General features: G+C 34.6%; 1 protein-coding gene across 2 annotated transcripts; it reads left to right on the top strand.

The window, feature by feature from the left end:
• The first annotated feature begins 232 nt into the window (after positions 1-232).
• On the top strand, positions 233-24,073 carry MYL1 (myosin light chain 1). 2 transcript variants are annotated; one of them, XM_007187858.3, is made up of 7 exons: positions 233-506; positions 12,742-12,769; positions 16,724-16,867; positions 19,136-19,309; positions 19,756-19,833; positions 22,753-22,795; positions 23,756-24,073. In XM_007187858.3, the coding sequence occupies exons 1-6, from the start codon at positions 369-371 to the stop codon at positions 22,779-22,781; spliced, it is 591 nt and encodes a 196-aa protein (XP_007187920.1). In that variant the 5' UTR covers positions 233-368; the 3' UTR covers positions 22,782-22,795; positions 23,756-24,073. The 2 variants fall into 2 exon arrangements, with proteins under 2 accessions (XP_007187920.1, XP_007187921.1); XM_007187859.3 differs by lacking the exons at positions 233-506; positions 12,742-12,769 and adding exons at positions 11,674-11,772; positions 12,464-12,488.
• Positions 24,074-24,406: the final 333 nt, after the last annotated feature.

Here is a 24,406-nt window from a genome sequence, read left to right as displayed (position 1 = left end):
TGAATCTGGCTGGCTTTGTCATAATTCTTTCTCCTTTATACATGGAGGTAGAGGGAGGGGGAAAAAATGGCACATGAGGAGTTAAAAAAATTGATGAAGCCATGACCCTTTAGATTCCATTTATAGTCTGAGCCGTAATGCCATCCCCCTGGAATAGCAAACTGTCCAATCCAGCCTCAAGTGTCAAGATGCTGTTAGGCACTAAGTGAAATATATATGCATGCCCTTATACCATTGAATGCTCTGGGTCCACCTTCAAGACACTGGTCTGTGGATCAGGCGAACCACCACTCCTCTTCCAAGAATCAGTTTGACAGGTTCTTTAGGAGGCTCTCCTTCTCTTTTTTTAACCCATCCTTTTAAACACAATGGCACCAAAGAAGGACGTGAAGAAACCTGCTGCTGCTGCTGCCCCAGCCCCTGCCCCTGCGCCTGCCCCGGCACATGAACCTGCACCTGCACCTGCCCCACCCAAAGAAAAAAAGATTGACCTCTCTGCCATTAAGGTAATGAAAAGGGTGAACTGTTTGGTCACTGAAACATCTTTCAACAGTAGGGAACACTAGGAACTTTCAGAGGGGCATATTCTTCATTGAGAGGAATGGAATTACTAAGCAAACTGGTGGATTTGGGTAGAAGAGAATCTTGATTTAAAAAGTAAATAAACTGTAGCATATAATTTCACTAAAATTATTATGAGTATGGCATTATATTTGGAACCTGTATTTGCTCTACTTTTTGTTTTCTGTTTCCTTTTTTCCCCTAAATTGTCAAAGTGCAAAATGTATACATTTTATAAACATTTAAACCAGTGGTTTCTTTTTTCTTTTTAATAAAATCTCTATGGAAACTGGGTCTCTTCCTTAAAGCTACATCAAAAGGAATGTTTTAGTCCCTACTTGTTTCCAAAAGTTTAAAAACAGCTGATGACCCAGTTGTCCTAGATGTATTTATTTGACAGCTGCTTTATTTCATCTGAAAAAGAGATTTTTGCAATTCAATTCCCCCTCCAGCTTTGCTTAATAAAATTTGATACCACACTAAATGACATCCCAGTGCAGACAACTACGCACTCAAGTGTTTCAGTGACTATAACTGTCATCTTGTTTATTTATATATACGTTATTTAATTCAGAACGTGAGTTGCTTCTAAATGAAACTAACCCCCCCCCCAAATATTGTAAAACTTGCTAGTTATATGGCTTTGAGCTTATGTCTTTGAGCTCTTGCATACTGATCTTGAACTAAAGAGAATGTGATTGATTTTCATGTCAACACTTTGCTGTGATCAAAGTTCTCCACTGCCAAAAGATTATCTGCTTCTGGAAGAATGACGCTATGGATGTGCCTGTATCCTCTCGGCAATGTGACCCATCAAATGTGCACCGTCTCCTCATTCATTGGGCTCTGATTGGTCCGAATGACAGTTTGAAAATCTTCACCTAGGGAACCCTGCCTTATATGGAAAACTAGTGGGTGAAAGTGCCTAGGAGGTGATCATTTCACTTAAGCCAATATTTCTGTGCTTAATAAATCTGAATTTTGCTAACTTAATACTTGCTGACATTTAATATGCTGTTTACTTGCAACAGCCAAGCTAACCTATAAATAAATAATTCATTGACTATTTTAGTATAACTGTAGATTCTTAAAAATATTCCTGACATAAATATTGAATCAGATCACCCTTAGATGTATATGATGATATTAAGTAAATATATTCCAAATTTTTATAGCATTCCAATTAAACATGAAATTTTATGTTTCAGAGTAGAAGTAGATCATCACAGACATTGTCTCTTGAGTTAGTAGGTAACTGAAGTCATATTTGGAAAATAGTTGGTCGTAGAATCTAATATTGGCCAGGAACTATTCTTAATTTATATCCACTTAGGAGAAAAAAATGAATGTCATATCTTCCAGTAAATGTTTTTCTGTCTTGAGGACTGCATGCATACAGTTCATTATGAGGAAATCAAAATTTTCATCTCCAGCAATACTAGTTAATATATCTTATAGATGCATACTGACTACATTATACAATAAGCATGATTATAGCCACTGCAATAATTCCAATTGCCTCTATTCTTTGACTCCCCATTTTACATTAACACTAGAGATATGAATCAGTGTCAAAGCTATTCCTCTTTATATTTACTGTGATTTATAAGACAATATCATCCCTTTGTATCTGGGACTACAAGCATTTGGAAAGGAGAAAAAGAAGTATCCCAGTAATGAAAAGAGGCATTAATTTTCTTCCCCAAGGAACAGAGTAAGAATAAGTAAATAAATAAAAATTTAGTTTGGCAGGTAAGAAGTCTCCAAGAAAAGACAAAAAATCACTTTTTAAATCCAAAAAATAAACTGATTGTTTCTTCATAGCAGAGAAGTGATGCTTTTCTGTATCTTGAAAACTGGTTTATCCTTTCATCTATATCTTGAATTAATGCTAGTGTGAACTAGTACAGCTAAGCAAAAGAAGGAAATACTCCTAGAGAGTCTCTATAAAGATGGAATATGCTCCATCTTCACTATTTCATTGTAGAATGAAAGATGTGATGGATGTTGATAAGGGACACAAACCAAAAAAGGAGAAGTTAAATGAATCTAGAAGAAACAGATTATCTTTCATTCAGAGAGCCCATTCCTAATGGAAAGAGAACAAAGAAAAGAATTGAAGTATATTTTTGCAAAAGAATTTAAATGGCTTTAATGATATGCATTCAACAATATGAAATCAGTGCATATTTATAGATATTATAACATAGCCAAAGAATGTGATGCAACTTGAGAACTTTATAAAATCTAATTTCATCCCAATAGGTAAGAAGACTAATTAAAATGTGCATTAAAACATTTCATATTATGATGCTTTTAATCATGTAATGATATTTCTAGATATATTACCTCATATAAGTTATAAACTTTTTTCAAGCAGAGAAAATGAACTTTAAAGAAATTAATCGAGCTGTTATATGTGTTCATTAACTTTCTGAAAACTCGATAAAGAACAAAACTTAATTGGATTTTACACTTTCTTTCTTAAATCATATGAGATTAGAAATCTAGCTGTTCTTTACACCTTGAGTAGGGCTGAAGTTTAAGTGGAACTATTTTAGTGTAGTATTATAGTCATTACAATCATAGTATTTAATCCCTCAATACTATCCCAGTTAATACCTATGTTCCATATTATAATATACTATGTTACTAGCCATATATTTGACTCTGCATAAACTCTGAATAATATGAATGAGTTTTATCAGTCTCTTAAATGTGTTTTCCAACCTGATTTCCTGCTTTATTGGTTATTTCTTTAGAACATTTCTTTGGTTGTTCTGACATAAAACCTTTTATATTTTCTGAGGGAATGCTTACCTGATGTCCTAGCCCCATGGATTTTCTATGAATATCCTTTTCAAAAACACAAATGCTGCTGATATCTGAACATTAAAGCTACTGTCCTGGGGGGTTCTAAGCACTCTTTGCTTTCAGAGAGCTGATACTTCCAGCAATAATGCCCAGACTAAAGAATACTGCCTGACAGAATCACCAAGTGTGGGAAGTAAAACCCACCATAAGTTTAGTTTCAAGTACAAACACAAGAATTAACACCTGTTGCCCAAAACTGTAACCAAATGAAATAACAAAAGTAAATAAGTATGAGATGACCATGTGCCTAGATTTTAAAAGATCTTCAATGTTTAAGCAAATTTTTTGCACGATGCATGCCTTAGCTGATATGTCAGGATTGCTCTGAGGTGATGGGACTTTGAATCATGTCTGTCATTGTGCTGCTTAAATTGTAATTCTCGTTGTATTCACCACTTAGTCAGCTCATCCCTGACCAGATACTGCGGGCGACATTACAAAAAGCGGTAAAGGTACAAAATGCATTGACAGAAACTCATCAAATAACAAATCTCACAGCAACAATTGACCACATGCTTGGGAAGATTTAAACTTTCAGTTAATAAGGTGGAAATATAGTATTCCCAATAAATACATTTACTTACTGATGAGTATTCAGTGGAGGCAAATATTATGTATTCATTGCAACACCTGACTTGTTCTTGTCCAGGTATAGGACTTTTTGTGTTAATCTATAAATTATTTTTTCTCATCTCTAACAAAGCTAATACAAACCCAGTCCTACTTAGAAGGATTGTTGGAAAAACCAAATGAGGTCATGGCTCATGAAAGGCTTTGAAAATTATAAAGTTTTTTGTAATATAATAATCAATATCTATTATGAATTTACTCTGTGCCTTATTATCTTACTTAATCCACAAAACATTACACTAAGGTTGTTTTTAGCCTCATTTTGCAAGAAAAGAAACTGAGCCTAAATGAGGTTCAATGTCAGGCCCATGATCAAATAACAAGTATGTGACAGAGCTAGGATATAACCTAGCAGGCCAAATCCAGAGTCAACTGTGTTAACCATATCCTAAACTACCTCCTGTTTATAAAGGGGAAGTTGCTGTTTCTAAGAATGTGAAAAGGAACCTTTTTTGCTCTTAAGGATATGAGGTTAAGAGTGGTCAATATAAGGGTGATTCTCATATTGCCCTTCACAGCCCTTCGGTAGCCAGAAGAGGGGGTGAGAGGCACACATCAGAGCTAGTTCATCAAGACTTTTGACCTTGGCAGTTCATTACTGTTTACCTCAGCTTTCCCGTATCTTAGCACCTGTTGCTGACAGGTTGGGTGTTCTCATTTACAGATGGAAGGTGGGATATTAGGAAACTAGAAAGACCCCCAGTCACTTTGCTCCAGCTTCCTGTAAAAAGTTGTAAATGGAACATGGATGTTAAAAATGCTATTATGAGAGTAGATTGGTAGTTGCTAGGGTCGGGTGGGGATGGGAGAAAAGAATGAAGGTGAACGGAGGGTACAAACTTGCAATTATAAGATTAATAAGTTCTGGGATCTAAAATACAACATAGTGACTATAGTTAACAGTACCATATTGTATACTTGAAAGTTACTAAGAGAATAAATTTTTAAAGTTTTCACCACAAAAAAAAAAAGATAACTGTGTAGTATGATGGTTATGTTAACCAACTAACCTTATTGTGGTAATCATTTCATATATCAAAATTATCATGTGTTAAATCATAATGTTGTACACCTTAAACTTATACAATATTATATGTAAATTATATCTCTATAAAGCTGGAAAAACACTATACCAAAGCATTTTTTAATGTTGTTAAATATAGTGAAACTTATTGTATTTTAAAATAATTTTGCTTTTGTTTAATTAAACATACACATATTTCAAAGATGACCTCCAAATTTTTCCATCAGGTTAATATTCTAAAAATGGGATGGGTTTCTATTTTGTTTACAAATACGTAGCATGATTTAAACTGGAAATCTCAACAAATATTCTTTGGAGTCATATATAGAAATATAATGCCACGTGTATAATGATTAAATCTTAACTAATCTGAGGAAAAGAAATAGGAATAGAAGACACATAGTCAATTTCTAATTAGAAGGAATAGATGAAGACATAAGTTGTTTCTAAGTTTTCTTTATATAATTTTAAGAGTTTGTCTTCTTTTACTCTGGCCTTTTAATACAGACTAATTTTTAATACAACTAAAATGTCAACCAATTGCGATATTCATCCATTTGTGGCATGATTATAACCTCAGAAGCAAACCAAAATTTATGTGAGATTATCACTAGGTATCAATAACAAGTTTCCACTTTGAAACATCTACTCTGTAAAAGAAGAGAACAGGTGGAGTGGAGTGGGAAGATATTAAAGGGCATTCTGTAACTCTAAAATTATATTTTAAGTAATATGTAACTGGATAATGTCTTTGCAAAGTAAATGGCAGTTTGGAAAGGAATAGGTATGTTCACCAATTAATAGTGAATAGCACTTTTAATTTTAAAGATAACGAAATTTTTACAAGACAAGGAGACCACAAAGTGACAGTGCCAAATTTAGCCTCTCGACATTTTAGTGCTGCAAATGAACCCCCTGGCAAGTTGTCTTTAGAAGCCTTTCCATAATTACCCGGCATTAAGCACCATCTGACTCATGGAAATTGTGGAAAGGATTATATTTAGTCTGCTGATACTACACTTTCTTCTGCTTCTCTTCATACTGGAATACTTTTTTTATGAAAATAAGATCTTCCGTAGTTTGTTTCTGCATCAACTTCTACAGTTTGTTTCTCCCCGCAAATCAGAACCTGGAGGGCAAAAATTGCAATATACTAGTAGTGATGGCTTCAGTTATACTGGCTAAAATGTAAATTATATGGATGATAAATCTTTGTTATTCTGATCATAAATTAATAATAGTGAGTTGAAGCCAGAGCAGAAAATTTTTCCTAAAGATAAAACCACATCTTATTCAACTTTATCTTCTTCCTACCACTGTGGCAAGTGAGGTTCTTTGTACCTACTAAGTACCCAATGATATACCATCTCCTGATATAAGTGAGATATAAAATACTCATCTGAACACAGTGTTATGAAATTTTATTTTGCTTAACTCCTCTTTATCTAAACTACTTCAAAATAATATTATTTACCAAATTTTTAGGCAACTTGCCTTTTTCCATTAAAAAAAAAGTGAGTTGCTGTAGATACTACTGACAAAAGGATGGAAAACTCACAACATTATAGAACCATAAGCAACCACAGAAATCATGCAGTTTAGTATTTCATATTTGAGGAAGCTATAACCCAGATAAAAGAAGTTATTTAATCAAAAGACACATAATTTGTTACAGGAGAGCCAGAACAAAATTCTGAATACCTCAATCCCCATCTAAGTCTCTTTCCACCATATCAAAGACCTGAAATCTCCAAAATAGTAATATCAATATTCATATATCCCTGTTGTCACAAACAGAACTTCTACCCCAGATACGGAGGAAAAAGCAGATACTTATAATTTCTTAAAACACATACACAAAGCATTTTTCAAAGCATTTTTCACAAATGCTTTTATTTTAAAAATAAAAAGAGGAAGGAAAGAACGTAAACACAACTTGGATTTTTTAATTAAATTGCATACAAACAAATGCACAAAGTAGAGCAGGTGCAACTCTCAAGGGAAAGCTGATGAGAAATCCAAAGTAGTACAGACTTAGGTCACATTTTTACATTTTTATTAAAATTCACTTAAACCTCTTTGTTAATTCCTGTAGGTCTAAATTGTATTATTTTAATAATTCAGCCTTTGCTCTAATGTGATTGAATTCAGTTGACTAGTCTAGGCATCCTAAGCACAGAATTACTCATTTCCTCTTCTATTCAGATCAGTTTATCCAATACAACCATCTATTCTCTCTTATATTAGACAACCTGGGCTGCTACTGTATTCTCACTGACCTTAATTTCTCCTTTTTATACCATATTAGAGTCACCAGCCTAAGTATATCCTTTGTTGAAATAAAAAAATGCAATAAAAAATACCTATTTCCTTTAAATTAAGTGAATTGTTCTGAAGCACAAAACTCTCAGAGTTCCAAAATAGTACTTCTGCCAACCTTTTACAATGATTCCTCATAACTCTAAGACTGGAGTGAAAATTATTAAGTTCTTGTTAGGGTTTGCATACATCCAGGTCTTCGTTCTCCCTGCCAGGCATTAAATCAAAGAACATGCAGCAATGTTTTCTTGATTGAAAACTGGCCCTGGTTAGAATAAGGTCTTTACTTAGCCTCACCAGTCATTAGCCCTATTGTAATATCTAGCAGTGATGATGAAGTTCTTTAAAGACTGTAGTCTATGTTCCTTCCTAGGGCATTAGCCCTCAGTATTCAACATCACATATCTTCCAGATCGTCTTTTATTATAGCTCTTCTTGCTATACTAAAGCTTAAGATACATCAATTCCAGAGACTGTTTGATTAAATGCATTTTAATATTTTTCTATAAATCAATTCCTTCTATATACCAGAAATTTTATCTTGTCTTTAATCAGTTAACCAAACCTCATGATTACTATTAGAAAAATACTTCACTAAGTGAAAAATAATCTGAAAACATTGCAATAAAAATCTTTTTTAGTACCAGTACCTTGTTGACTACTACTTACTTAAATCCAATACTAAATAGTACATAAATCATAAAAATGTGGAAGGTAGTTATTTTACCAACAGTCTAAGATAAGTATTTAGGCTAAAATGGAAACACCCTTTAAAAAAACAAATTGGGGGTTGGCAAATTAGAAGTCCTAATCATAACATTTATATAAAATCTAAGGAAAGATTCTGGAAATATAAAGGTATATACATCAATAACTTAAAATGAGCATGCGTACTATATGCATGGCAGTTCTAGGTGCTGGAGATACAGCACCAAAGGAGAATGTGTGGCCCTACTCTAGAATGTAAGCTCTTTGCAGGAACTGACAAGGTCCGTTCTCTCAAGGAAGATAATATCCTATGGACCTAGAGTCTGTCATACAGAGTGAAGTAAGTCAGAAAGAGAAAAACAACTACCATATGCTAACACATATATATGGAATCTAAAAAAAAAAAAAAAAAAAAGAAAGAAAAAATTGGTTCTGAAGAACCTAGGGGCAGGACTGGAATAAAGACGCAGAAGTAGAGAATGGACTTGAGGACACAGGGAGGGGGAAAGGTAAGCTGGGACAAAGTGAGAGAGTGGCATGGACATATATACACTACCAAATGTAAAATAGATAGCTAGTGGGAAGCAGCCTCATGGCACAGGGAGATCAGCTTGGTGCTTTGTGACCACCTAGAGGGGTGGGATAGGGAGGGTGGGAGGGAGACGCAAGAGCAGGGAGATATGGGGATGTATGTATATGTATAGCTGATTCACTTTGTTATACAGCAGAAGCTAACACACCATTGTAAAGCAATTATACTCCAATAAAGGTGTTAAATAAATAAATAAATAAATAAATAAATAAATAAATAAAATTTTTAAAAATAAATAAAATTAAATCTTCAGATAAAAATAAAAAAATTTTAAAAAGATAATATCCTAGAGGAGGAGACTTGTTTGAAGGAGGAACTTACTATACATCTGTTCTAAAGATTTTAATTTAATTAAAATTCTGTTGAGCATATAATACAGGCAAGGTATTTTATAGAGTTATGGGGGATACAATCTAAGTATAAGGCAGGAGTAGCATTCCAGGAGGGAGAGGCTCACACTTGGGTTCACATCATGGACCAAGGGAAATGGTCTCCAGTAACAGCCTGTGCTTCCCAAAAGTTTACAGTCATGAAGGTTAAAATATATTTCAGTGGCAGAAAGGAGCTAGGCAAATAGAAAAGGTTCTTTCAAGGGCTTTGAAGGATAGTTAATTTCTAAGAAACAGAAATGACAGGAGAACATTCCAGATAGAAGAGACTTAAATCTAATTTTCAAAACAAACCAAATGATGACGTAGCAAACTGAGTCCAAAATCAGCTGACATTTTGTATTCATATCACACCTTTCTTCAAAGCGTTGATTACTTCATCATTATAACACCCAGGAAGAGATACAAGAGAATGTTTTGGCCATTCGTAAAAGTGTACCAGAGAATAAATAGCATCTCCCACTTATTCTATGGGCACAATATCTAGGTTTTCTAACTTTTAAACTATAGTTTATTCTCTAGACTAAACTGTAGCCTTCTCTACCATTGTCAACAGCTTGCTTAAATGTTTACTTTGATCCTCAGTAAGCACAAAAAAATCTACACTCTCATTCTCTATGTGATAAAGATACAGATAAAAACTAGAGTGAAATAGTTTAACTGCCTCCATTCTATTTTAATAAATAATAAACCTTTATATAATAGGCAAGTGGTTATGAATAGCTTATTTATAATGTAAATACAGCTATTAAAATGACTTTCCAGTTTACTTGACAGATTTGACACAAATTGTATTTTATATGTATTCAAGGACACATTTTTCTATCTGAAAAAAAATGAAAATGAGCATTATGTAGGTTATATGATGGGATGGGCATTATGTAAGACAACTTTGATGAGTTTGTTTTGTATTATCTATAGTTATTAATTTTACCAAAGATATATGCTAGTGCTCAATATTGATCATAGGGCAATTCAAATTTAATGACACAATACCTAAATACAAGAGTAAAACACAAAGAAACATGGTCTGCTCTAATGGCTTTAATCTTTGCATCAGAAATCATGAGACTCCAAATTACACAACTACCAAAGGACAAATTTCTACCTTTGTCCCTCCCTTTCATTTTCCCCTAATGATTCAAAGGATTTAAATTTTTTCTATTAACTTCCATTTTCCAACAACGTCTCAAAATGTCAATCTATTCATGAAGATATGTTTACCTGGCTACTAATATTTTTTAAGTTATATTTTCAATTCTAATTTTGGAACTCAGAATCCATGAGATCTTTTTCACTACTTATAAACTTTGGACAAAAAATGATATGCATTTAAATGTTGATTTCTTTCCAAATAGCTTGGGGAAAAGCTGCAAAGTATACATCTGTCTAGCAGAGGGAGATTATGCTTTTTGTGACCATTCCCTTAAAAATAGCTGCTGAGCCAGTACTTAAATTAGAATTTATCTCTAACATTCTTTATGCCTTTGAGCTGCTTTAAATATGTCGAAAACTGATAAACATGTCTGAACTTTAGTTCTGACTAGACTGGTCTCTTCTCAGTACCATTCTAGGAAGGGAGTTGTCCCCTATTTTCAGGTAAGCTGTCATGAAAACTTACTACCAGCCAATCCCATGGATACCTTTAAAATTCTAAAGTACAACTTTGCATTTCACAGCACCTGCTTTGTATTCTTTTGCTCCTCAGTCTGGTGACTGAGTCATAAAATGTTTGGCATGGCAGAAAGGGAATCAGCACATTCTGGTAAGAACATAAGCAACATTTTTAAATTTTAAAAGAACATGTACAGAATGAGAGAAAAAGAACACAAAATGGTCCATCAGCTTTCCCTCCTAGAAGAACTTCATAAATTCAAAAAATATGACTAGTCAGCCACCACAAAGATAACAGGTAGGGAAGCAAACACCCAGCCCTAATGTAAGAAAACTGAGGGAGAGTGCTGAAAATGGAGATTAAAACCATTCCTGGCTTAGATAAACTCTACACTCCTGAGAATACAATGTTCAAAGAGTGGTCTTTAATTGGAGATTTCACAAACTGACCAGATTTTCACTTGGGTAGACCCAAGAAACACACAAAATGTATGTACCCCTTTCAAGTCCTCTGAACTTTACCACAAGGGACAGAGCAGCAGAGAGTGTTCCTTCTATAGCAGTTGCCATTTGAAACCCCAAACCAGTCCCATCCAGAAAGTTCCATTAAAACTGCTGACTTGAAGTTTGCAAAGTCCATAATTCACCAAGAGAAGGGATCAGCTGTAGTCTTTAGAGAAATTCTAAGCTCCTCCGCCACTGAACAAATAAGAAGCTTCTTAAAGGAAGACGCTCAAGAAAACATCTCAGGGATAAAGACCATAAAAGTACTGATAGGCAATGGTCTCACCATGGCTGTCCACGCTTAGGTTCTGATTTCCTAAAAATAGACCTCAGGGTACAGATCCCTCTTTCCCTTTGCCCTAAGAAAGCTAAAAACTCTCCAAGGGGACTGGCTACTTCTCTCTGAAACCTGATGCTAGCTGTGAGGTCACAGCTTCTCCAGAAATAAAAGGCAGCCTCGGCAAGGGAGGCCCTCACTCAGGGACTGGAGCAGCCCTCAACTCACTCTTCAGCTTCGCCGCTGTTTGCAGCCCAGAAGCTCCATCATGGTGGATCTTGTGAGAAAGCTACTTGTAATTTATAGACAGATATAGACAGCAGATAGGAATAAAATTGAGGAGAGAACATATTCAGTATGTGTGTAGAATCTACTTTTGGTTTTTATTAAGGTGGGTTGAGGATAGGAGAGATTAATTCAAGGTATTATGCCAACTGGAAAAATATGTCTTACTCCCAAAAACAGTACTTTATGCTTCACCAACTTTCTATATCACATAAGGTTTATTATATCTAAATTTAGGGAAAAACTTGCAACTATAGCAAAATACTATACCTTAAAAAAAAATCCAATGATGCTGATAACTAAAATTAAATAAACTACTTTCCATGAATTGGGTAAAAATATACTGGTTAAATAGAAGAAAGACTTCAAGTGACCTTTTTAATGCAGTGTGTCTGTATTAGACATATGTTAAATACACCATAGGTTATTATATTATTCCAGAAAGAATTTGATTTAGCATTTGTTAAATCATTGACTAATGGATTAAGATATAGAAAGATGTTCCCTATCTTTTGCAATAGCTTTTTATTTTTCCTAGATTCAAAAGTATCCTAAGGCAACCTTCTTATTCTATGACACCTACATAGCTTCCTAAAAATCTCAGAGCAGAGAGCACTCTCTTCTGTCAATGCATTTGAAAGAGTACTAGTTGTTTCTTTCTTTCTTCCTCTCTCGCACCATTGCAGTCCTTCAGTGCTGATCAGATTGCTGGTAAGTGAATTGAGCTTCTCTATTCCAGAGGTAGGCAGAGCACTTCTTAGTCTCTGAAATATCACTCATCTCCAAGACATGTTACTGCATGGCTCAACCTCTTAGTATCCAAGCTATGCCTGAACTCTGAAAAGTAGGCATACTTTTTCAGCTTACTTTGAAGATTACTCAGGGAATGAGCTTGGATACATTTAAAAATCAGGACATTTTTGTTTGGTTAAAATATTCTTTGTGGTTAATTTCTTTCTAACAGATCGAGTTCTCTATGCAACAGCAGGATGGTAAGTTTAAATGATATAATATGTGCGCACTCATAAAGATGGCATGTGAGAAAACCAACTCCCTTGAGATGAGATTAGCTCTTTCTAATTATCCCCACTGATGTTGCCACTCTAAATATAAATGCTCTCAATCACTCTAAATATAAATTCTCTCAACATGAACCCTTCACGTATAATCAGTAATCAAAAGTTTAGGCAAACAAAAGCTAAACACCACAAAATAATTTCTTGTATTCACTGATTTCTAAATAGAACCAACTTGATACAGTAGGTAATACCATACATATACTCCCCCAAAATATGTGGATTTTGGATGGCTAATTTGTTAATCAAATCCCTAAAGAGTGATTTGGCAGGTCTAAATTATTCAATTTAGAAAACAAAATTGATTCTAAAACTGCCCAATTACCAAATACACATAATTTCAGTGGGCACCATAGTGAGTTGAGAGAAATAGCAGGTGAAGTGGATATAGAAAAAATGTGCATTCAGAGAAAAAGAGAGGAAAATTATTTATCAAAAAACTGTGGAAGGAGCCTTAGCCATCTCCTGGTCCATCTTTAGAGATGCAGGACAGGCTCCCAGAGAGGTGTTGAGACTGACTCAAAGATCCAAAGAATTAATGATAGGGTCAAAATCTAATATTACTTTAAATTAATTAGAAATTTATTTCATAGAAACAGTTTCTAACTAGAAGACTTCAAATTCTGGAGATTCAAAAGAATATGAATAGTTTCCCTAAGACTTCCACTTTTTCTTCTTCAGGTCTTTGGATCCAAGAGATCCTGTGCCCTAAGACTCTTGTTTCACTGGAAAGTGTAGGGCAGAATGTTTTATGAAGTGAAAGAGTCACATATTTAAATAAACTGAGACAAAAATACATTTATAGAAGGGATGGAAGAAAATTTCAGTTATACAATATTGTATAAATTGGATATTGGTCATAATGATAAGTATGTATATATGTTATGATTTATAATATATAAATAATTGTGATAATACTCATAGGTATATAATTATAATTATACTCAGTTCTCTATCTAAAGGATTCAACATTTTTCAGCCTGTTTCAGTGTCTGGAATATCTCATGTTTGGTAATCAGTTAAGAAAAAAAAGGATATTTGCTATAGCACAGACTCATATATATCTACATCATGGTTAATGCCTTCATGTAGACAAATGAGATGATCTGATGACTCAGAACCCATGATCATTTGAAATTATACTACAAAGGACTAATTTTTCTTATTGAAAACAGTTGGTAATTCTACTCTAATTTGTTTGATTTTTAAGTATTTTAACTAATGATGCTGCTACATTATCTGCTACTGTACCCCAGTCCTCTCAAATATCTAATTTATGTGTCATTATGACTGCCAAACTATGGTAGAACCAAGCAATAGAAGACTTAAAAACCCTTTCAGAGACAGAAGACTTGGTGTTGAACATTAACCATATTACTCCATATGTAAAATAGGTTTTAGATATAGAGGTTCAGTAAACTTTGGTGTGGTGGACTGGCTTTCTCCTGTGCCAGGAAAACAAATGTAAGCATTTTAAATTAAAAGGAAATATTACATTTTAAGAAATAAATAAAGACATACTTTCTTTGCTTCCTTCTTCAATGATTAGAGTTTTTCTCATGGCTGCTCTACTTGAATGTATCACAAGTTTGGGGTAAAGAAAAAAACACTAGAAAATTATAGCATTCTAAAGGTAAGTCCTGTGCTGTCCAGTAGAGTTGCCACTAGCCACATGTGGCTATTTGAATTTAACCTGTAATTCAGTAAAAATAAATGCATTTAAAAGTCTACTTTCTCCTTTGCACTAGTCATATTTTAGTGCTCAAGAGCCACAGGTGGTAGGTAACTACTACCCTTTTGGGCAGCCCAGATACAGAACATTTCAATCATCACAAAAAGCCCTAGAACAGTCTTGTTCTAGACTAGGGGCTGGCAATTTTTTTCTTAGAGAGCTAAACAGTAAATATGTTAGGCTTTGTTGGCAGAACAGTCTCTGTAAAAACAACTCAGTTCTGTCACTGAGGTATGAAAACAGCCATAGACAATACATAAATGAATGGGCATGTCTGTATTCCAATAAAACTTTATTTACAAAAACAGGCGGCCAGCCCGTAGGCAGTCATTTGCTAACCCATGTTTTAGACTCTTCAAGAGAATAACTAAGCCTTAAAAATCTGGTGTAGGAAGAGCAATATTTTTCTGGCCTTGGCCTTTAAATCAACAAAAGGGTTCATGTCAGAGAGATTCTATTACAGCTCATAAAACCCTATTTCTATATCAACATCTGACCAGGGTAATAGTGAGTCCTCTGAGCAATCTGCATGAAAGCCTGGAGCCACTAATAAGAATAGTTCAGTTTCACATGTCCTGTAGAAAGATAAAATATAATATTTGACTAATGACCCCACAGTGCCTGCTGCATGTCTTTTAGGTTGGGGAAATGATCTGTGATATCAATTTGCATAGAATTTGAGGTGGAAATTTCAGCAAAGAATGATAACATGATCTATAGTTGACTGTTAACATAATGTCTGGTGCAATCTTAGATTAGGGGATGAAGGGATAGTTAAATAGGATGTTTTGCTGAGTAACCTATCTAGATAGCATCTCTTGATCTGAGACCACTAGTGGACTAAAAAGAATGTTTTCACCTCTACCAGTTCATTCACAAATGGGTTTTTGAGTGTTGTTGGTATTAACTCCAACAAGTTGCCATCAGTACTTTTAGGTTCTCCAGAAAATTTAATTTAGTTAAGTTTTAAAAGTTCAATTAAAATGTCTTTACTTGCCCCTAAATCCATAGTAGCACTTCTTTCTGTCTTTTTGGTGTATACTTCTTAATTCTTTGTTAATGTAATCCTGAAAGGCAAAACCAATTCTATCAAAGGAGAATGACAAAATTTAGGGAAAGTAAACAATAGAGTGATTGTGATAAAAATAGACAACACTTTTAAAATATGTGCTTACATACACACATGAATACAAGTAAATCTAGGGAAATCTGAGTAAAATAGGTGGAGTCTATCATTGTGAATATTCTGGTTGTGATAGTGTACCATAATTTTGTAAAATGGTACTATCGGGGGAAACTAGACAGAGTATTTAAGAGATCTCTTTGTATTTTTTCTTAAAATTGCATGTGAATCTATACTTATCTCCATAAAATTTTAATTTAAAACGTATACTTACATTCTAAAACTAATACAGCAACATGTTATCATACGTTATTATATGAAAAAAGAGTAAAGTTTAAAGTGATCACCATCGCGATAGATTCAAACAAATAAGTCTCCTTCAGAATCAGATACACTAGAAGCCTATTAGAGTCATACACTGAAGTGGTTAAATGACACTATAGAACTTAGAAATTGGCCTCATCTTTCTACTTTTTTTCCTGAAAAATGAGGTTACTCCTGAAGAAAACTAGTTAAGAGAAGAGCCTAGGAAATTTGTACCTCAAGAGCAGGTTTTTCTGTATAAGTTAAGAAGTTTGGTTTAACCTCACATGACACAACCCCAATTGAAAATTTGTTTTCTTGAAATTTTATTAACGTTGTTAATTATATGAGGGATTTTATGAGGAATTCTTAAGATTTCTCAAGGCCTCAGAATTTCTTAACCCAGTCCTGTGTCCAAGGCAGATGAAGGGGATATGAATAAATATGACTAGGAGTTTCAATTTCCATATCTGATGAATAATAACATATGACTTGAAACTGGAAATCCTGCTTTAAAATAGACCCAAAAAGTAATGTCCAAAGGGAGTTGTCAGTTGAGCTTAGAAAAGGGAGAGTCCAAAGATAAAAACTTAAGTGACTGGCAAAAGCTGTAAAGTAGAGGAGAGTTTGAACTGGATCCCTGATGAAGTTTGGATTAATTTATAGGTCTGAAGTAGAAAAAAAGCATCCTAATGTTTCTTGCTTCTTTCAGAATTCAAGGAGGCATTTCTCCTATATGACAGACAAGGCGATAACAAGATCACCTTGAGCCAGGTTGGTGATGTCCTTCGGGCTCTGGGCACAAATCCCACCAATGCAGAGGTCAAGGAGGTTCTGGGAAACCCCAGCAATGAAGGTAAACACATGTTTTTCCAAGAAGTTGGGAAGTGTGTTTGTGTGTGTGTTTATGTAAGAGAGAGAGATTTATAGAGAAATAAGTTCCACAGAATAGGGTTTAATTTACTTTTTATGGTAAGTGTGCCTCTTGGCCATCTAAAGTCTTAGTTTTTACCCTCATAAAACAAGTTAACCTTCCTTTGAGAATTTCTAAGCATGATATAATTTCATGTTAATGAAAGGAAATGATATCTAATGCTAACATCATCATCATCACCATGTTATCTAAACATACCCTACAGGACTTCCCTGGTGGTCCAGTGGTTAAGACTGCACGTTTCCAATGCAGGGGACATGGGTTCGATCCCTGGTCAGGGAACTAAGATCCCATATGCCAGCCACGGGGTGCGACCAAAAAAAAAAAACACCTTAAAGGAAACTCAGCTTTCTAATTTAAGAACACACAGATGACACCTTAATAAAACTATTTTCTGTTTCCAAGAACTGTAAAAAGACTTAAAAACCTAAGCCAAAATCTGCATTCAGTCCCCCAAGGTAAATCCTAAGGCAAAAGTCAGTGAGATACATAAGAGGCAAAATTGAAGAAGTCATCGCTGGATACAGTAATCCAGTCATTAGTCTGGAATAAGGAAATTTTTTCCAATTCCATGATTCATGGCAAGTATAATAGTCTATTGAAAAATACCACTCTGAACAAAAAAAAAAGAAGACAAAACTGAAGTTTTTTCAAGTAGATATTTGGGCTATTTATCCTTGCCATAAGGAAAACAAGGAGGGGAAGGCAAATCATCTTTTTTTTCCAGAAAAGACCATTTTCCTTTATTACAAAAGAAAAAAAAATTGATTTCAAAAAAACCTACCTCTAAATCAGTCTGCAGGAATTTTCCTCAAACTTCATTTTCTTCAGAGGAAAATGTCCAAGTAAATCATGCAAAAAGTAGCTGGGAGCATGAGATAAAGGAAGAGCATAATAAGCCAAATTCACTTTTAACTTATCAAACATTCATCTTTAATGGAATTATTAGGTAAATGTTCATTTATTCAGCATTCAAATTTAATCTTGTTAATATTACTCAGTGTACTAGATTTCTACACTATAAGGAAAGACTGGTGAATGGGAATTCTGATTTTAGGGGTACATAACTTTAACCATTTGTATACATCTGGATAGTCTGTTTTATACTTCTGCTGTGAATACTGTTTATCTTGTCAGAAGATACTAAAAAAATTCTTATCATCTCCAGGCCTCTAAAACTGCAGAGAAATCAGGAGATCACAAAGTATTTAACACACACTCTCTCCTCACAGGCTTCTTTTTTGAATTACTTAAAATGTAAAGAAATTGAAGGCTCTACAAAAGCTCAGACAAAAGTGGAATATATATCAAAGTTCAGTTAGGTTTTGCTACATTTATATGTTAATGGATTTGTTATCAGTATATTTCTATGTTGCTTCCCTAGTGTTTATAGAAAATATTAAATTGACAATACTAATAAAATCAGTAGCTAACATTGATTAAGCACTCAGTTTGTCCCAGGTATTGTAATACAGTTTGCACGTATTATCTCATTTAATGCTCACACTACCACTACAAGGTATCTCTTTTGAGAGATGAAAAAGTTGAGGCACAAAGAGGTTAAGAAACTTGCCCATGGGGCTTCCCTGGTGGCACAGTGGTTAAGAATCCGCCTGCCAATGCAGGGGACATGGATTCGAGCCCTGGTCCGGGAAGATCCCACATGCTGTGGAGCAACTAAGCCAGTGCGCCACCACTTAAGTCTGCGCTCTAGAGCCCGTGAGCCACAAATACTGAGCCCCCGTGATGCAACTACCGAAGCCCCCGTGCCTAGAGCCCATGCTCTGCAACAAGAGAAGCCAGCGGGATGAGAAGCCCACATACCGCACGAAGAGTAGCCCCCGCTCACCGCAACTAGAGAAAGCCCATACACAGCAACCGAAGACCCAATGCAGCCAAAAATAAATAAATTAAATAAATAAATAAATAAAGAGCTCACTAAAAAAGAAGAAACTTGCCCATGATCACATAGTTGTAAATGGTGGGCTGTGGATAAAAGCTTAAGCACTAGGACTCCAGAGCTCATGCTGTTATCTACCACAAACATTTTGTCATCAGTCATTTACCAACTGAAATTTAAGCCATATGAAGATTTTTCAGATGATCTAGAATGAACTCTCAATTTAATTTGTGACTCAGAGATGGCATTTAATGATAGATAATAACTCTCCAAATTGCAATTTCTTCCAGAGATGAATGTCAAGAAAATTGAGTTTGAACAATTTCTGCCCATGTTGCAATCTATTTCCAACAAAAAGGACCAGGGCACCTATGAAGACTTTGTTGAGGGTCTGCGTGTCTTTGACAAGGAAGGCAATGGCACCGTTATGGGTGCTGAACTTCGTCATGTTCTAGCTACGCTAGGTAAGAAATATCCATTTCAGTGGACTTAATAGGACAGAATATATAGGAAAGAGCAAGACTTAGGGCAATCATGTTATAACCAAAATAAGTAGGGGGAAAGACTACAAAGGGAAAATGAAAAAGAATAGTCAAAACTTAATGACCTTATCAATTAGCCTCAATGTCACTGAGTTTATTTTGGGGAAATGATAAATTATTGGTAATGAATAAGTAATGTGCAGCACTGTAGTTCTTACAGGATAGAGTTTGGATGATCAGGTATAGTGTGCATTTGTCATTTATACAAAAACAATTTATTGATAACCTTCCGGCTAGAGAACAGGAAGGGCTGGGTTTCTATCCTCCAAGAGGTTATAGTCTCCAGGAGTCCAAAACTGATCACTTACAGTGGAATTTTGAAAATATTCTCTGGTTTTCTTTTTGAAGAAAGCGTTTTGTTTCATCAGGTGAAAAGATGAAAGAGGAAGAAGTGGAAGCCCTGCTGGCAGGTCAAGAAGACTCCAATGGCTGCATCAACTATGAAGGTACAATCTCATATGCTCTGGTGGTTACAGCAACTCTGAACTGATTGGGTTGACAATGGACAACTTTTGAGCTTAAAACAACTTATCTTCTCTACCTCTCTTATTCAATAAGAGAACATACAAATGTTACTTATTATCAATCAGTTATATAATAACTCTAAAAAGATACCTTGTAAGTACCTGACTATATACATAAGATTTACTCCAGTGGGTTTTAACATTCCTGTGCATTATTATACAGGTTAAAATGTGCTTTCACTTTTATCTTTTCTTGTTAGATCTTCACAACATCTCTGTAAGATGGGGTTTGTGTCAGAATAAATTTTAATATTAAATACTAATATTCTTTAATATTACAGTTGGAGAGATCTCAAAATCCTTTACAGCAAGCAGTTATGAAAATGAGGAATCCGAAGGCCAAAGATGTTTAGCTATTTAGTGAAGGTCACATCATTAATGGCAAAGCTGGTGCTAAAATTTAGTTCTCCTTTTCTAGTGTTCTTGCTTAAATGAAATTTATCTCATAGTGGCCAATTATCTATTTCCTGCCACCAATTTTTTTTTTAACATCTTTATTGGAGTATAATTGCTTTACAATGACGTGTTAGTTTCTGCTTTATAACAAAGTGAATCAGCTATACGTATACATATATCCCCACATCTCCTCCCTCTTGCGTCTCCCTCTCACCCTCCCTATCCCACCCCTCTAGGTGGTCACTAAGCACTGAGCTGATCTCCCTGTGCTATGCGGTTGCTTCCCACTAGCTATCTATTTTACATTTGGTAGTGTATATATGTCCATGCCATTCTCTCACTTTGTCCCAGCTTACCCTTCCCACTCCCCATGTCCTCAAGTCCATTCTCTATGTCAGCGTCTTTATTCCTGTCCTGCCCCTAGGTTCTTCAGAACCTTTTTTTTCTTAAGATTCCATATATATGTGTTAGCATATGGTATTTGTTTTTCTCTTTCTGACTTACTTCACTCTGTATGACAGACTCTAAGTCCATCCATCTCACTACAAATAACTCAATTTCGCTTCTTTTTATGGCTGAGTAATATTCCATTGTATATATGTGCCACATCTACTTTATCCGTTCATCTGTTGACGTACACTTAGGTTGCTTCCATGTCCTGGCTATTGTGAATAGAGCTACAATGAACATTGTGGTACACGTCTTTCTGCCACCAATTTATAGCAGCTTCACCCAGAGGGTCTGAAAAGCAACACACCACACAAAATAAAGATGCAAGATAAAGTTGCATGATATAACTTGTAAATTTAAAATTTTGCAACAAAATTGAAAAACTTATCCATCCCCCCAAAAAACTAATCTAACCACATCTCAATAAAGCTATGTTGATAGCTTTGATGTAAATATGGACTTATAAAGTCTAACAACTTGGAAAAAAGTAAGACAAGAAAAGCAGAGGGGAGAAGAGGGGAGGGAAGAGAAGTGGAAAGGAGAGAAAAAAAGAGAACAGGAGAAAAGAAAAATACTAAGCCAAGCATATCTTCACTGACAATCTTGGTTAAACTTTACTTTTTTCCTATAAACTATGTTTTACATTCAGTTACTGCCATAAGTACATTAGATAAAAGAAGAATCATTCAATAAATATTGTTTGGACAAGGGTATAGTCATTTAGAAAATAAAGGCAGATCTCGATCTCCTACTAGGATAAATTTCGCATGAGTCAAACATTTGAATGTAAAAGCTAAAAGTATAAAACCCATGGAAAATTATTTATAACTTTTGGAATGGGAAGGCATTTCTAACACTGATGCAAACCCAGAAGGTATTACAAATTTCAATAAATTCAACCACATTATTTTTTTTATCTAAGTGGCAAAAGCCACCAGAAACAAAGTGAAAAGACAAATAGCAAACCAGAAAAAAATATCTGCAATCAACATCAGAAAGAGTTCATTTGCCTAATGTTAAAAAAAGTTACAAATTAATAAAAAGACCACAACCCAATAGAAAAATTAACAAGTACATGAATAGACAATTCATAGAAAAGGAAATAAAAATATATATGAATGTAATATGCTGAACTTCACTAATAATAAAAGAAATGCAGATTAATACTACACTTAGATATACTGATTGCCAAAATTAAAAGTTTAACCACACTTTAGGTTGAGGACAGTGTATGGAAACAGGTGATCTCATGCATTCTTGTTGGGAATATAAATCATTAAAATCCCTATGTGGTGATGTGGTATTAATTATTAATTCTAGCAAATCTATTTCAAGGGATGTAGTCTTTAGACATACTTGCACTCAAGTGAAATGAGTGATATATGATTATTCATATTCATTATTCATTACTGTGTTGCTCACAATAGCCAAATATTTGAACAACTTAATGTCCATCAATGTACGATGTATCAAATAGATTTTGGTACATCTTCACAGTGAAATTCAACACAGACCTAAAAAAAGAACAAAGACACCCTTGTTTATGGTTATGGTAATATTTCTAAGATACATTATGAAGTGAGAAAAGCAAGTGCAAAAGAGTTTGTAGAACATGCCACCATTTGTGTAAAAAAGATTTTTAGAAACATATATTTGTATTTTCTTATACATGCATAATAGCTCTACCAACTTAGCTATAAAGAGAGGAACTAGATAGCTGGGAGGCAGTGGTGAAGAGCATTTTTTTTTATAAACTCTTTCATACTTTCAAGAAAAAATTTTAACCATGTGAACATAACACATAATCAGAAAGCTAAACTTACAAAATCAGGGGAAAAGCCATAAATCCAGTATTAAGAATAGTGAGCTATACAGAGTTTAAATAAACTCTAGAGTTATAACTAGGAATAATTAGAACTGAGTTAACTTACTATACTGCTCTCTTATTAAATGTGACTGTTTTCTAACTCTAAACTGTCTGTATTATCCCTACAGCTTTTGTCAAGCACATCATGTCTGTCTAAATGGAGCTCTCAAGGTATCTATCTGTTCCCTCTTTAATAAATAAGGGTTTCTCAATATTGTATTTTGTTAAAGTAGCAGCCTCACTTATATGCTGTAGATATAATTAGTATTGCTTCTTAATGAAGAGTTATTTATTTTAACCAGAACACATTAATATAATTAATATTATATTAATATTAACGAGTTATTTATATTAACCCATCTCCTTGATATGGGTTATGTAGAAATAGAGCATTTTTGTATAAGTGTACAAGCAAAAACTTCTGAGGTTATAGCTTTCATGTATAGATCCTATCTTTGTCTGTACTATAATTAAGCAGTGGAGATTCAACAAACCAGAGAATAGTTGATTAATTTAGTTGGAACGTAACAATAATAAAAGCATTAGCCTAAATTCTTTGAAAAATTGAAGTAGTTTTTAACAATTACTGCTCTAGAAAACCATACTATCACAGTCCAAAGTGCAGCACTTGAAACCAGGTTCTTGGGCTTCCCTGGTGGCGCAGTGGTTGAGAATCTGCCTGCCAATGCAGGGGACACGGGTTCGAGCCCTGGTCTGGGAAGATCCCACATGCCGCGGAGCGGCTGGGCCCGTGAGCCACAATTGCTGAGCCTGTGCTCCGCAACGAGAGGCCGCGATAGCGAGAGGCCCGCGCACCGCGATGAAGAGTGGCCCCTGCTTGCCACAACTGGAGAAAGCCCTCGCACAGAAACGAGGACCCAACACAGCCATCAATAAAATAAATTAAAAAAAAAAAAATATGGCTAGCAGGACATCAGAGCCATTTAAAAAAAAAAAAAAAAAAAAAAAAAAAAAAGAAACCAGGTTCTTACAGCAAGGAAATGCCTTACCTTGGAAGTGCTGGTTCATTTTGTGCTTTTTCTTCTTTTTCACTTTACACTATTTCCTTCCCCATTTCCTTTCTGAAAAGATGCAATCAACATCTAACTCTTTTTCCTTTTTCCTTTACAGATCAAGCACTGTTTATGAAGACTGGCTGGAACCTTATTCTAAGAACACCCATGACTAACTGTCCAAATCTGTTTACCATCATTCAGAAGAACAAAACAATTTGGACCATTTTAGACTGGAGGACTCCCTGAATTTTTATACACCTTACGTTTCTCTCTGAATTATATTCATATCACACAAACGAAGTGTCTGTTGCTCTAGACAAGAAGGATAAAATACTGACAATCTCAAATTCAAGCACTGCTCTTTATTTTCTACCATGGGTCAAAGAACATCCTTAAAATAATAAATCAATAAATAATTTTGGTCGGTCTGGAATGTTCAAGTCGCACTGTGTTTTTATCTTCTTGCTTAGAGAAACTTATTTTTAAAACCCCAATTCTTTTGTTAATGTACAGAATATTGATGAATTATAAAATTTTAAGAGAATAAATAATTATAGTCTACACAACAATAACTGAATAATAATGACAATCATATATTATTGAAAATGCAAAATAGAAAACTGAGGAAATTCAGATAGGATCAGAGATGGTTTAATATAAGCTATCCGGCAATTTAAGATGAAAGCAGGTTTCTTCAGTTTTGTGTAAATCATTGTATACACAGCTTGACCTATTTCACTTCTAGTGACAGTCTGGCCTATTAGAA

Source organism: Balaenoptera acutorostrata, chromosome 8 (genome assembly GCF_949987535.1).
Source record: "Balaenoptera acutorostrata chromosome 8, mBalAcu1.1, whole genome shotgun sequence".
NCBI classification, from domain to species: Eukaryota; Metazoa; Chordata; class Mammalia; order Artiodactyla; family Balaenopteridae; genus Balaenoptera; species Balaenoptera acutorostrata.
The sequence above is the reverse complement of the archived record's forward strand: the minus strand, read 5'-3'. Positions and strand labels throughout refer to the sequence as shown.

Bases quoted from the DNA above. Each gene is read 5' to 3' on its own strand.
- MYL1 (XM_007187858.3), top strand. From the start codon at position 369: ATGGCACCAAAGAAGGACGTGAAGAAACCTGCTGCTGCTGCTGCCCCA. The intron at 507-12,741 runs GTAATGAAAAGG...TCTTTCTAACAG, and splicing joins TTGACCTCTCTGCCATTAAG to ATCGAGTTCTCTATGCAACA. The intron at 16,868-19,135 runs GTAAACACATGT...AATTTCTTCCAG, and splicing joins GGGAAACCCCAGCAATGAAG to AGATGAATGTCAAGAAAATT.